General features: G+C 51.0%; 1 protein-coding gene across 6 annotated transcripts in view; it reads left to right on the top strand.

Annotated features, from left to right (window-relative positions):
• Positions 1–13,387, top strand: part of LOC147051357 (histone deacetylase 4-like) — a 35,119-nt gene that overhangs the window by 15,496 nt on the left and 6,236 nt on the right. For 4 of the 6 annotated variants that reach the window (XM_085920123.1, XM_085920122.1, XM_085920126.1 and 1 more), the window contains 17 exons: positions 793–921; positions 991–1,100; positions 1,174–1,296; positions 1,428–1,623; positions 1,688–1,908; positions 3,173–3,370; positions 4,586–4,772; positions 4,838–4,971; positions 5,158–5,260; positions 5,742–5,788; positions 6,785–6,892; positions 8,306–8,361; positions 8,430–8,517; positions 9,231–9,350; positions 9,413–9,510; positions 11,295–11,413; positions 11,653–11,786. In XM_085920123.1, coding sequence (XP_085776249.1) covers positions 793–921; positions 991–1,100; positions 1,174–1,296; positions 1,428–1,623; positions 1,688–1,908; positions 3,173–3,370; positions 4,586–4,772; positions 4,838–4,971; positions 5,158–5,260; positions 5,742–5,788; positions 6,785–6,892; positions 8,306–8,361; positions 8,430–8,517; positions 9,231–9,350; positions 9,413–9,510; positions 11,295–11,413; positions 11,653–11,786 — 2,171 coding nt within the window. Of the gene's footprint in view, positions 1–792; positions 1,101–1,173; positions 1,297–1,427; positions 1,624–1,687; positions 1,909–3,172; positions 3,371–4,585; positions 4,773–4,837; positions 4,972–5,157; positions 5,261–5,741; positions 5,789–6,784; positions 6,893–8,305; positions 8,362–8,429; positions 8,518–9,230; positions 9,351–9,412; positions 9,511–11,294; positions 11,414–11,652; positions 11,787–13,387 lie in introns of all 6 variants that reach the window. The other 2 variants (XM_085920121.1, XM_085920125.1) reach the window with 1 other exon arrangement.

The following is a 13,387-nucleotide window of genomic DNA, read 5'->3' as shown; positions in this document are numbered from 1 at the left end:
TCGTTCTCTCATTGAGCATTTGTGGACCGTGATGAGCGTGAAAGTGACTGAATCAATTGCGCAATTTCCGGCAATTTCCGGGAATTGGGCCCGTTGACTTTCGGCGAATGTATTGATCGCTGCACATCTTGCTGCTTTTCCTTGAAAAAGCTGAACCAATCAATCGGCGCAGGTGACAACAACTCACCGGTGTTCCAAACAGACAATCGATCAATACCTTTTGTCTAATGGAAGCAATTTCCAACGTTGTTGACATTGTCCTGAAATGTCTGCAAAAGTACAAAGCCCACCACGTCGTTGAGAAACACAAAAGAGCAAGAACGCTCCGGCGTCCGACTTGAAACCATGTGGAAAATTCCGTATTTGCTTCATGTGTTATTTTTAGCTTTGGGTATTGCTGAGATTGAAAAAAGAAGAAGAAAAAAAAAACTGAAGAGGAGGGAAAGTTATGCCAAGGGCAAGGGAGAGGCGGGGAATTAGCGCCAGAGACGAGCGGAGGTGAGTCAAAGCGCCAGTGTCAGCAGTAAAAGCAGTCTGGGCCCCGCACACGCACGCGCCCTGCACACGGCGTGGCTTTTTTTTTTTTTTTTTGCACGCTCGGCGTTAACCAGCGTCAAAGTCACGATGCCCTCGTGCGCTTCTCTCGACCTCCCTTTAATCCGCCGCTTTTTTTCCGCTCTCGTTGTGGTTCTCAGGATGTCCACTGATCTCTGGGAAGAACGTTTTCCAAGCGGCCCCGCTCCAGAAGAAAGCTCCTTCTGTTTGACATTTTCGGGCTTGTGCTGTTTGCAGCCTCGGAACCCAACCTGAAGCTGCGCTCGCGGCTGAAGCAGAAAGTGACGGAGCGCCGCAGCAGCCCTCTCCTCCGTAGGAAAGAGGGCCCCGTCCCCACGGCCAAGAAACGCTCCCTGGATATGGCCGGTGAGCGAGCGCATTTCCACCCACTCGCCCTTTGGCTCTGGCCAATGGCCCATGGCTTTTGTCTTTCAGACTCGGCATGCAGCAGCAGCGCCCCCGGCTCGGGTCCCAGCTCCCCCAGCAACAGCTCCGGCAACATCCCCCAGGAAAACGGCGTGCCCGTGTCCGGCAGCCCGGGAGAGGTAACGCCGCGGCGGCTTCTCACATCACACGCGGCCCGAGCGGGGCCAACGTGACTCTTGCGTCCCCATTCAGACGTCCCTGCTTCAGCGTCTGGTTTTGAGGGACGGCTCGGTCAGCCATTTCTCGCTTTACACCTCCCCGTCGCTGCCCAACATCACCCTGGGGCTGCCGGCCGCCGCTTGTCCCGGAAGCGCCGTAAGTGTCCAACGGCCTCATCTTGCGTCAATGACAGCAAGCCGCTTTTATTTCCTCTCTTGGGTATGTCTCGCTTGACTTCCTTTTGCGTCTCAACAATGTCTGGCTTCTTTTCTTTTTTTTTTTTGTAGGCAATATCAGGACATCGAGACGCAGAGAGCCGCCTGGCCTTGCCCGCCGCCGCCATTCCTTTGACTCCTCCTTTCCTGCCCGCCGCCTACTTGTCATCTTCAGGTCTGGAGCGAGATGGGGCGGGAAGCGGCGCGGCTGGCCACGCCCCCCTTCTGCAACACATGGTCCTGTTGGAGCAGAGCCACAGTCCAATGGGTCAGTCGAGTTATTTCAAATTGAAGAAACAGAAAAGTATCGGCGGCGCTTTTGTGTTTGTCAGTCGGCTTAGGCGGCCTGACGCTGGCGGCGCCTTCCGTGTCCAAGCTGGCGCGGGGCCATCACCCGCTGGGTCGGACCCAGTCGGCGCCCCTTCCGCAACAGCCGTGCGCTCAGGCCCAGGCCCTGGCCCTGCAGCAGCTGGTGGTCCAACAGCAGCACCAGCAGTTCCTGGAGAAGCACAAGCAGCAGTTCCAGCATCAGCAGCAGCACATCATCAGCAAGGTGCCGTCGTTTGCTTTCTTCTCTCCTTGATATCGTCCATCTTCATCTAAATTCAAATCGTTATAAGATTGAAAAAATCAGCAAGGATGATAATTTCATGGTTTATTTACTCGACTCAAAGTGTTCTATATTCGGCCAAATGATTGATATTGAATTGTTCTTTATAAACGTGGCCCTTGAACACCAAAGTTTGTTTGCTTTTCCTAAAGGTGAGTGATGCTTTAATGTCTCCAAATCCAGATCGGGCAATCCAAAAAGTCTCCTGAGCATTTAGTCTGTGCGTTCATGTTCTGTTGGTCGCCATGGCAACTGTTCTCCCGGCGATGCTGCCTCCGTTCCGTGTATGGCTTCCAGGAAATGTGACTCACCCTAATGATGGTGGGCGTGTGTGGCGGGCGGGCGGGCGGGCGGGCAGGCGGGCGCGCTGCTGCGCTGCTGCGCTGCTGTGCGTATGTACAGTAGATGCGAGGTGCAAATGAGGCTTGGGCCAAGGACAAGCAAATGTGCACACACACACGGAAATGACCTGAAGGCTTCAATTATTTCAAGACCTCTTAACCCTTGTGCTTCTCAAGTCTCTCCACAAAAAAAGGTCCTGGATGCTTTCATGAATCATTCATATGCCCTCTTTATTTATTATGTTTTCATTAGGTTTTTATTTTTGATTTTTTGATTTTTTGCTCTTGACAAACTTATCACTGACCAAAATATCCAAAGGCTCTCGTTGAAAGATTGAGCGTTGCTAATTAGCGCGGTTGTCCCGCTGCCGCTTTGCTTGAGAGAAAAGGAAGGTAGTGAGGCTTCAGCGCGCACTACTGACTGGCTGTTTTGAGTTTGTTTGGAAAAGAAGGACAGAGATGAAGCAAGAGCCTGCGCTCTGACGTCAATGAACTGTTCCCTGGGCAATATGCCAGACCCCCCCCCCCTCCCCCTCCTGTGTGTGTGTGTGTGTGTGTGTGTGTGTGTGTGTGTGTGTGTGTGTGTTGCATGCACAGTGTTCCACTCTGTAACTGACCCAAACTACTTGATGACGGACTAATAATTTAGTCACACAATGATTTTTGGCAAAATATGCCTTTTGGCTACTTCCTCTAATCTGTTTTCTTTCTTTTTTTTTTTTTTTGGTAGCGCTGCCATCATTTCCTCGGTGTTTTTCCCCCTTTCACGCAGGCCGGGACACGTTAGCCATGCTTAATGAGTCTTGAGTTCTGAGAACAAGTCCGCTCGAATAATGCGCCAGCGTGACATTTCCCTTTGCGCTCAGATGATGTCCAAGCCGGGCGAGCAGAGCTCGGCGGCCGGCTCCACGGCGTCCAGGCAGCACCAGAGTCACCCGGAGGAGACGGAAGAGGAGCTGAGGGAGCACCAGGGGCTCCCGTCCTCCGTGGCCATCAAGCAGGAGCCCCTCGACCCTCACGAGCAGGACGACAGGCAGGCCGAGCAGGAGCTCCTCTTCCGACAGGTGAGCATAAAAGGAAAATACCCAAATAGCTTCTCACAATGATGACGCAAGACGACTTTTATTGTTTCGATTTATTTATTTATTTATTTATTTATTTATGTTTTTAAAGGAAAATACTGATAATTCTCACAATTATTATGCAAGAAGAGGTTTTTTTTTTTTTATATAAAGGAAGCGAGCAGACAGCCAAGGCAGATGGACAACAAAACACCTCACTCGCTCGCGCTCACGCTTGAACTATTCTGTCAGTTTCATTGGCACCGGAAAGTTATGCAACACCACAGCACGGGGGGCGACGGTGGCGAGCGTTCACGATGCCGTCTTTACGTGGCGCCCGCCATTGTTTGGCGACCGCTCCAGGGTGTCCCTACTAACTCAAGCAAGATGTTTGCGGCCACGCCACGGGACCTTCCTCGTGTTTGCAAAGTCGTGACCCGTTTTATAGACCAGATAAAAAAGAAAAAAAGGTACATTTTGATACGACGCGGTCTTACGCAATTTATTTGCGAGCTTTCCGCGACCCACCAGTTGAGAATGTGCAAACACTCGTGACACCAACAGATTGTGTTTGTTGATGGACTAAAGCAGCAGCGGCCGGCGATAACATCTTTGCGCAACGCAGAGTCAGGACGCCGCTTCCGATCTCGCTCGCTCGCTCTGGCCCATCCCCGCCGGCTGCCCGCCGACTGGCCGGCCGGCCGGCCTCGGCTAAATTCAATCAGACGCTCGGCCGGCTGTCGCCGTGGCGCCCCCAGTGTAAGCGGACACGCCTGTCGGGATGGCAACGCACGAGTGCTTGATGGCTTGACTCGGGGAGTGGAAAACGCTTACCTCAAGTTTCCATCAGATTGGATGTACACGAGCACTTTAGTGTCATTTTCACTTTTCACAGTCCCCCCCCCACAAGACTGTTGTTTTTTTCAACCTCACGCGTCAGCCAGCAGTCGCCATCTGGCGTCCCAGATTGAAATGTGTGCCCAGGGCGCCCTCTTGTGGCTAGAGAGAGCACGCGCAGTCCCCACTCCCGTCCCCAAAGCAGATGCTGAAAACCTCCGCACTCATTGAAAAGCTGCGAGTCAACGATTCGTCCCTCATTTGTTTGCAACTTGACTATATTAGCTTTCACTTGAGTCGGAACTTGAATAAATGCTAAATGCATTTGGGGGATAAACGAGCACATCCAGAAAGAGATCATGTGTTTGTGTGTGAAAGCAGCAAGCCCAGCTGTTGGAGCAGCAGCGCATCCAGCAGCTTCGGAGCTACCGGGCCTCCATGGAGGCGGCCGGCTTGCCCGTCAGCCTGGCCGCCCACCGCCCCCTCTCCAGGGCCCAGTCCTCTCCGGCCGCGGCCTCCTTCGCCATGATGGCGCAGGAGCCGGCCGTCAAGACGCGTTTCACCACAGGTCTGTTGGGACTCGTCTCATGGTGCTTTTGCAAGAATGTCAGTGTTTCGGTGTCCATTGCTCAGGTCTGGTGTACGACTCGTTGATGCACAAGCACCAGTGTATGTGCGGCAACACCAACAGCCACCCGGAACACGCCGGCCGCATCCAGAGCATCTGGTCGCGTCTGCAGGAGACGGGCCTCAGACCACACTGCGAGGTAAATTGAATTCAATGTCATTGATGAGCCTCAGCCATTACGGACGCCAGAGCGCAAGAGTGGCTTTCGCCAATAGGGGGCAGTGTTTCACCAGTTATCAACTCTTCATTCCGTCTCATACATTCATCATTTTCTCGGAATGGCTTTGAGGCACCGGATAATTGTCGACGTCTTTCTTGTGTCCAGTGCATCCGAGGAAGGAAAGCCACACTCGAGGAACTCCAGACGGTCCACTCTGAAGCGCACGTTCTGCTGTATGGAACCAACCCGCTGCGGCAGAAGCTGGACTGTAAGTAGCGCTGCCGTTTGTTCATTTCTTGCAACTTTGTTTTCAAACAAACAACAAATGGAGTGACTTGTGGAGACGCCGCAGCTCTGCTTACCTTTTGTTTGCGGCAGCGAGCAAAAGCTTCACTTTGTTGTGCAATCTGACGAGCGAGTTCAAGAATACGCTATTGTCCTGCTGTCAACGCTTTGTGTTTTATTTTCTCGCTCTCACCGTTTTTTTTTCTTTCTCCATGAAACAGATCCTCTCAAATTGACTCTCCCAATAGACCACATTGATGTTCTATTTTTTTCAACCCCTTCAGCTTTCCCAATTAAGGAGTGGCCTTGAACACTTAGTCACTCCTGCAATAGGTCACAAAGTCAAATGCAGAGATTTGCCAGTTATGCGGCAATCTGTGAGACTTAAACTCCATCTCGTTGGCTAAGGAGCGTTCTGAGGATCGGTCGTCAGCTGGAATCCTAATTGGTGTTTTTGCTCTCAGGTTCCGTCAGTCCCATGTTTGTGAGGTTGCCATGCGGCGGCATCGGGGTAAGTTGATAAAAGCGCATCATTAAACACGTCTGGCCTCACACGCTTAATTGTCTTGTTACAACAGCAGTCAAATGTTTTTGGGGGTAAACAAATAAGTCCTTGACTCGCAGCAGCCACTCGCTCTGCGTCCCCCGCCTCAATAATAATTCCATTACGACACCCACACGCACAATCTGACCACACTGGCACGCACGCACACACACACACACACACACACACACACACACACACACACACACACACACACACACACACACACACACAGCGCCCCTCAAGCACCGGAGGCAACAAAAGCTGTTGCTCGCCTTTCCGCTGTGTTTGTAATTGTAACCAGATGTGTTGTGCATGAGAGCTGTGTGTGTGTGTGTTGTTTGTATAACAGTGTGTTGGGAAATTAGCGGGACAATGATTTGCTTTCTTGCCAAGTTTCAAGCGGCCGCGGCGGCGCCTTTTACCTGCGGCTCGATGTGCACCTCCATTAAGAAAGTTTTTCTTCTTCTCGTCTCCCCGCCCTCCCCGCCCTCCCTTTGTCCCACGGGCCTTTACGGCTCTCTGCGGTGGGAAGAATAAGCAAGCGCCAGAGCCGAGTTCTGCTCTTTATAACGGCAAATGGAGCTAAATTGTTGTCTTCCTGTCATACACATGCATAGAAAATGCGCACGGAGGAAAGGGGGGCTCAAATTAGCCTGTCAGCCTGAGGAGAAACATAATTCCATCACAGCAGCATGCTTTCTTTTTTTTTGTCTTTTCTCCTTATATCATGCACACGTAAACATCACTTCTTGCCCGGAAGCACCAAATCTTGGCACTTTTCCCATGCTATTGGTCGACTTGAATGCAATTGCTCCTCAAAGAACCCAGAAGTTGTTCATGCGATGTCGATGGGGAAATGCTAGAACCAACGCAAATGGTGGCGCAACACATTTAGACAGACACTATGTGTTTTGATTCTCTTTATTTCTATTTTTTATCCTCTGTGTGTGTTTTTGCCAGGTGGACAGCGACACCATTTGGAACGAGGTCCATTCGTCCAGCGCGGCTCGACTGGCCGTCGGCTCGGTGGTGGAACTCGTCTTTAAAGTGGCGTCGGGAGAGCTGAAGGTTGCTGCATTCACACCTTCAAAATCAGTTTGAGTTAGTTGATGAAGACATTTGCCGCTTGAGGCCATTTTGAGCCAGACCTTCGCCATCCCACGGTGCCCGCCAGTCAGCCAGCCAGTCAGTCAGCCAGCCAGCCAGCCAGCCAGCCAGCCAGCCAGCCAGCCAGCCAGCCAGCCAGCCAGCCAGCAGCCAGCCAGCCAGCCAGCCAGCCAGCCAGCCGGCCGGCCATCGTTTGAAGGCAGCAGGGCGCCGTGCGGCACGGGGGCCCTCGCAGTGGCAGACGTCGGCCGTCCCCACTAACGGGCCCCTTTTATTGCCCCCACACGGCGGCCACCTGCTGAGCAGACTTGGCACTTGCCGTTAGCTTCCAAGCCACATACTGCAATTTGTCTTTGCGGGCCACATAAAACGATGTGACGGGCCGTATCTGGCCCCCAGGCCTTAGGTTTGACACCCGTGTCGTAGTGCATTACAACCGGTTCACGCTGTTGTTGTTTTTTTGTTTTTAAATAAATGGAGATTGACTGTAGGGAACATTTGGCGATTTAGTAGATGGTATTGTTCTGGCCCGCCCGCCTCGTTTCTCCTCTTAAATATGGACAACTTTGTTTCCAAGCGCACGTCTTGTGTGAATATTATGAATGCCAGGTTAAAGTTGACTGTTATTGACTTGCCCTCGGCTTAACCTGAGTTTCACACAAGCGCGTGCGCACACACACACACACACACACACACACACACACACACACACACACACACACACACGTGGTCGTCTGAGGAACCCAATGAGCAAATTCCACCTGCGCCAACAACTGTCAACGCCGCAGGACGCCGTAAATCGTCTCCTCTCGCACTTGGCCGCCCCTCGCGACCGTGTTTGTTTTTGTCCCAAGTGACGTTTGAACGTTTGGTCTATTTTTCTGCTACTAGGAAAAATAAGGTCGCCGTTTGTTTTGAAGGCAGCTGTACAAGTTGTCTGTGGGCTAATCTCCCGACTGGCTGCTAATCCACAGCAGCTGCCTCAACATCATTAGTCCATCTTGCCTCACTTAACATCACCTTGGACATTTATCTCATGTCCCCTTATAGCGCTGGGAGTCCCCCAAAAACACTTGCCTTCAAAAAAAAAAACTTTGAACTCACTGCGGTGTGTGTGCGCGCGTGAGTGTGCATATGTATGGCCCCAAAACGGAAATTTTCGAGGCGCAAGGAAATCATTTAGCGGTGCCTAATGTTAATTGACTTCACCTTTCATAATGCTGGGCAAATAAAAAAACAATAATAATAATATAAAATAAATAACAAAATAAAATGTTTATTTCTTTGTAAAATCGATAAATAATCATGAATAAATAATAAAATGGATAAAAATATGACTTTGGCGTTGACCTGTACTTTGTTGTCTTCTGCCAGAATGGTTTTGCGGTCGTGCGACCGCCTGGACACCACGCCGAGGAGAGCACGCCCATGTAAGTCAATTGTCAGTGTGTGTGTGTGCAAAATGTTGACATTGTGTCTCACTTGGCTCCGTCCTCAGGGGATTCTGTTACTTCAACTCGGTGGCCATCGCGGCCAAGCTCCTGCAACAGAGGCTCAATGTCAGCAAGATCCTCATTGTGGACTGGGTGAGTTCCAGACAAAACACTCCCGAGCGGCTCCCGAGCGGCTCCCGAACGGCTCCCGAGCGACTCCCGAACGGCTCCCGAGCGGCTCCCGAGCGGCAGAGGAAATGTGAAAATGGATCCTTTGTTTTCTCTTTGCATAAGCGATCTAGAGAAAAATCGATCACCTCTCCATCCAAATGAGCCATTGTTGCTACCTGCTGTTTGAAAGGGCCGCCACGTTTCCGCACTGGTCGTCCAGCGTGCCGCTAAACAGATGAGCGGCCGGCCGGCCACGTCCTAAGCGGGACACGTGGGGCCCAAAGGTTTTTGAAGCGCGTGGAGGTGGAGCACGCTCGTGGCTATTCTCAGAAAGCTTTGAAGGGCCTTTTCATTTCCTCTCTGGCTGATGGTCCGTTCGTGCCGCCAGCACGTTGTCGCGCCGCTCTGCCACCAACCATCCAGACAATAGGGACATTTTTTGACTGGAGTGTATTGCAATCCATTCTTGCATAACAGATTCTCAAGTCTGTTAATCGACACCGTATTGTCGACCAGATCTTTTTTTTTTGGGACTTGTACCCAAGCCTGAGATTGATCAGGAAGTCGGCCATCTCGGTTTGAAGGCCTGAGATTGAACAGGAAGTCGACCATTTGAAGGGAATTCTGATCATCTTGAGCATCACTTGAATGTATTTTGTTTTCATCAGACTTGTTTTTTTTTTTTGCGTAACCAGGACGTTCACCACGGCAACGGCACTCAGCAGGCTTTCTACTCAGACCCAAGCGTTCTTTACCTGTCGCTGCATCGCTACGACGACGGCAATTTTTTCCCAGGGAGCGGCGCCCCCGATGAGGTACGACTCCCAAAAGGTATTTCTTGATGAATTGCTCGCTGACTCGCTGGCACCTACTTTAGGTCGGCAGCGGTCCCGGTACTGGCTTCAACGTGAACATGGCCTTCACCGGAGGACTCGAACCGCCCATGGGGGACGCCGAGTACTTGGCGGCTTTCAGGTAAGACTTCCGCTCATTTCTTGTCACTGCCGGATGGATCTTGACCACATCATGGATGGATGGATGGATGGATGGATGGATGGATGGATGGATGGATGGATGGATGGATGGATGGATGGACGGCCCCAAAGCTTCCTCTTGTGCCACGTTGCGTTTGCAGGGGATCGCGGTTGAGCCGCAAGAAAAAAAGATAAGATTATTGGCTGTAATGAAATCCAGAAGCTCGCTCGCTCTCTCGCTCTCATGCTGGCTCTCTCCTGCTCTCCTTTGGCTTGCTCAATGAGAGGGGAGAAGAATTAAAGTTAATTGAAAGCAGCTCTCCTCGGAGCCAGATGACATGGCTTTGAAGTGTTAGTGTGCGTGTGAGTGCATTTTTTTTTTTTTTTTCCCTCTTCTCTCGTCTCTTGCCCTGCTCGACGTTTTTTTATGAACGAAGGGGGAAGCCCTGAAGCTTTGGCAACGGAGCTTATTGTTGGCGGCTCTCGCTGGACTTTATACCAACATGGCTTCTTTTGCACGTTGTAAAAGACGATGACATGGACGTGCAGTTTTCTTGTGAAAGCACATCGAGCATTTGCAAGAGTGTCCGTGACAAAAAAAAAAAATCATTCTCGAAGATAATAAATAAAGGAAGCGACCAAACTGTAGATCTTATCTCCAAAACCTTTCAAATGCATCTCTCACAAACACCTACATGGTCAATAGATCAGTCTTCCTTCCAAATTCCATCTTCCTCCCACATGCCAGTCTGCAAAGCCATTGCTGGAGCGAGGTTTGATTCCGCTGGGGTGGGAGGCAGCGGTCATTAGAGCAGCTGCTTTTATCATCTTCATCGCTCAAGGTTGCAAGAAGATGAGTGTGTTTTCCCCCAATGGTCACTGTGCCCCTAAGGCCTTATGAGAAAGGATCTACGGCGGATCCCTGCGGTACGCCGTGGCTCCCCACGAAGCAACACTACACGCCTAAATGTCCTTCCCCTCTGGAAAATGTGTGTTCAGCGCCCTAGCCACCAAAAGTGGCCGGGAACCACGTGTTTGGCCCTGTGGTCAGCTGAGAGCGAATGAAACATCAATGTTAACTTGCGGTACGCGAGGAACAGTAACACACTTTTTACCACTCGATTCAAACGCTGTCGGATCGTGCCGCTCGGATTGCAATTGAAGCCCGCCGGCGTTTATCGGCCGCTGCGCCTCGGCCGACCTGCGCCAGTCAACAAAGTGTTGTCATTCACCACACCCATCCCACTTTTAGAAGTATCTCCATGCAATTAGAAGTGGCCTCGCTCTGCTTTCTACTTAAGGAGCTTCTATTACCGCTTGCAAATGTTGAAAATTACCCTTTGGAGAAGGGCGTGCGGTGACTTTCGCTTCCGTGCACGCTGCGTGTGCGTGTTTGCTTCCAAATCTTTTCGGGAGTCGAGCGGTGATGTTTCGGGTTCTCGGTAAATACGTCGGAAGGCTCAGCGGTGACCTTGACTTGACAGAGCAACTTGCAAATTGTAGCCAGTTTGATCCATCAATTTTGATTATTTGCTGATCCGGACTTTGTGGTTTTAATGGGTGGAGTGACAGTTCTTTTCTCAGGAAATCTTGTGTTTCTTGGAACGCTCGGCGTCTGGCCTCGTCGGCGGCGGCGGCGGCCGGATCGTTCCGCCAACCTTTTTGCGTGACAAAAATAACAAAAAAAAGTGACTCGGCATATTTAAGGTTGCCGCACCTGCCTTAGCTTGTCCATATTTTTCTTTTGTTACAAATTTGCCTGGTGTTTGTGCATTTGCCCGGCAGGACGGTGGTGATGCCAATAGCCAACGAGTTTGCGCCAGACGTGGTTCTGGTATCATCTGGGTTTGATCCCGTGGACGGACACGCTCCACCTTTGGGTGGATACACGCTGACGGCCAAATGTAAGTTCACCGTCCATTTGGATTTGATTGCAGCTCCTTCATTGTAGCAGCATGAAAGCTGCCTCCTATTCTAGCCGGCTTTCGGCCCCAATAAATCCACAGCGCACCTCTTGTGGATTGTTTCCCTTCTTTTAAGCCATGTGCAGGCCCACATTTTTCTTTTCTTTGATGAAATTCTAGAAAGGAAGTGGGAGCTTCATCGGCCTCCCCCTGACTTTTTTTTTTGCCTGTACGTCCAGGTTTCGGCTACCTGACCAGGCAGCTGATGGCTCTGGCTGGAGGTCGGCTGGTACTCGCCCTGGAGGGAGGCCACGACCTCACCGCCATATGTGACGCATCTGAGGCCTGCGTCTCCGCTCTGCTCGGCAACGAGGTAAGATGAGAGAGAGCCGGGCTCGGGATTGGGAGGGGCGGGGCATCTTCCGTGTCATGGCAGCTATTGTTTGCTCGGTTGGAAACATTTCACCGGGTTTTCTTATTTCGAGCTTGTTGTCGACACGGAGATAGAGTCCTTCGCTCTTGACAGGAAGTCAGCGGAGGCTCTGGGAGAGGCTTTCCGGGCAAAAGGTTAATTGTGGGCGTGTGTAGGTTGGATTCTGGATCGCGGCGTTGCGATTCATGGCGCTCGACAGAATAGCCGCCTCCACTTTTTTTTCTTGGCTTAGCGGAGCTCCAGTTCTCACTTGGCTCCAGATGATGTAACCAAGATAACTTTTCATCTGTTGCTGTCCAAATCTTTTTTCACCAATTGATACAATTGCTCTGTATCCATGTTGCGAAAGTTGTTTTAGACATTGAGTAAACATAGTAAGCGTGTCAGCCATCAAGTCATTTGAGATTTATTCCATTGCGCTAAGAGTGAGCAAAGCTAGCTTGTGCTGTGAAGCTTCAAAAATTCTGAATTGGATCAGGAGTTTCGGCGGCCTGCCGAGCACCAGACGTGGCGGCGTTCTCCCCCCACGTCAGGAGGTCAACGGACGAGCGGCGCGTCGAGCTGAAAATGTGAAAATAGGCAGGAGGCGTCGAGCGTCAATTGCCCCGCGGGACCGCCCCGCTGGCTGGCCGACGCACATCTGAAAGCGGTTAGCCTCGCACCTCTTTCGGCGAGGTCAGTCCGGGCCTCGGGATCGGATCGGACGGGGAAATGAGGTCATTGTTTGAAGTGGAGCGTGAGGAAACCAACCTGGGTTCTTTTCATGCTCCTTTTATGATGGATTGTGTTTTTGCATCATGTTTGGAATAGCCCGCTTGGAATGGCTGATGCTCTTTTCAAACATGCCTGACCATTTGCAAGGCAGCCCCTGGAAAGTTTGGGGGGAAACAAATCCTCAGACAACCAATCGGAGTGATCGATCTACAGACGAGAAATTGAATGGCTAAATTGTCCGGTATCGTTAGCTCGACTTTTTTAAATGTAGCTTCAGAAAACTAACAGCGCTTGAGGAAAGTTGAACCGTAAGCGACAGAAAGCGAGTCAGCGTGGTGATGTCAGTCAGCAGCGAGGGGGGCACGTTTAGATTGTCGGAATTTTGATACCTGACAACCGGGAAAAAGCCTGAAATATCCCCGATGGTATCAAAACAGGAAGCCAGGAACTGCTTTATCATAATATCAGCAAAGGTCCCCGTAACGGATCTGGAATGCGGCTGGAAAACATCAATGGCGCTTTGCAGCTCCAAAGAGAAAAAAAAAAAGAAAGACCGCTGTTCCGATGGTTTTTGGCTTTTCCAATCGTGGTCGGCTTCATGTGCTTTTTTTCTCGCGTGAAAGTTTCTGGATCTGTCAAACGACAGGCAAGATGGGGAAGTTTAAATTGACAAATCGGAGCAGCCAATGAGGTTGTTTATTGCAACTCTTGCATTCAATCAAAGAGCCATTTTGAAAGTCTCGATTCCTGCGTGACCTCTTTGACCTGCGTTGCTCGTACTTTTACTGGCCTTCCGAGTGAGAACAATATTTGGCCTTTTATTGCCT

Source organism: Syngnathus leptorhynchus, chromosome 9 (assembly GCF_054491065.1).
Source record: "Syngnathus leptorhynchus isolate UIUO chromosome 9, UIUO_Slep, whole genome shotgun sequence".
Lineage (NCBI taxonomy): Eukaryota > Metazoa > Chordata > Actinopteri > Syngnathiformes > Syngnathidae > Syngnathus > Syngnathus leptorhynchus.
This window is presented reverse-complemented; position numbering and strand designations above follow the sequence as displayed.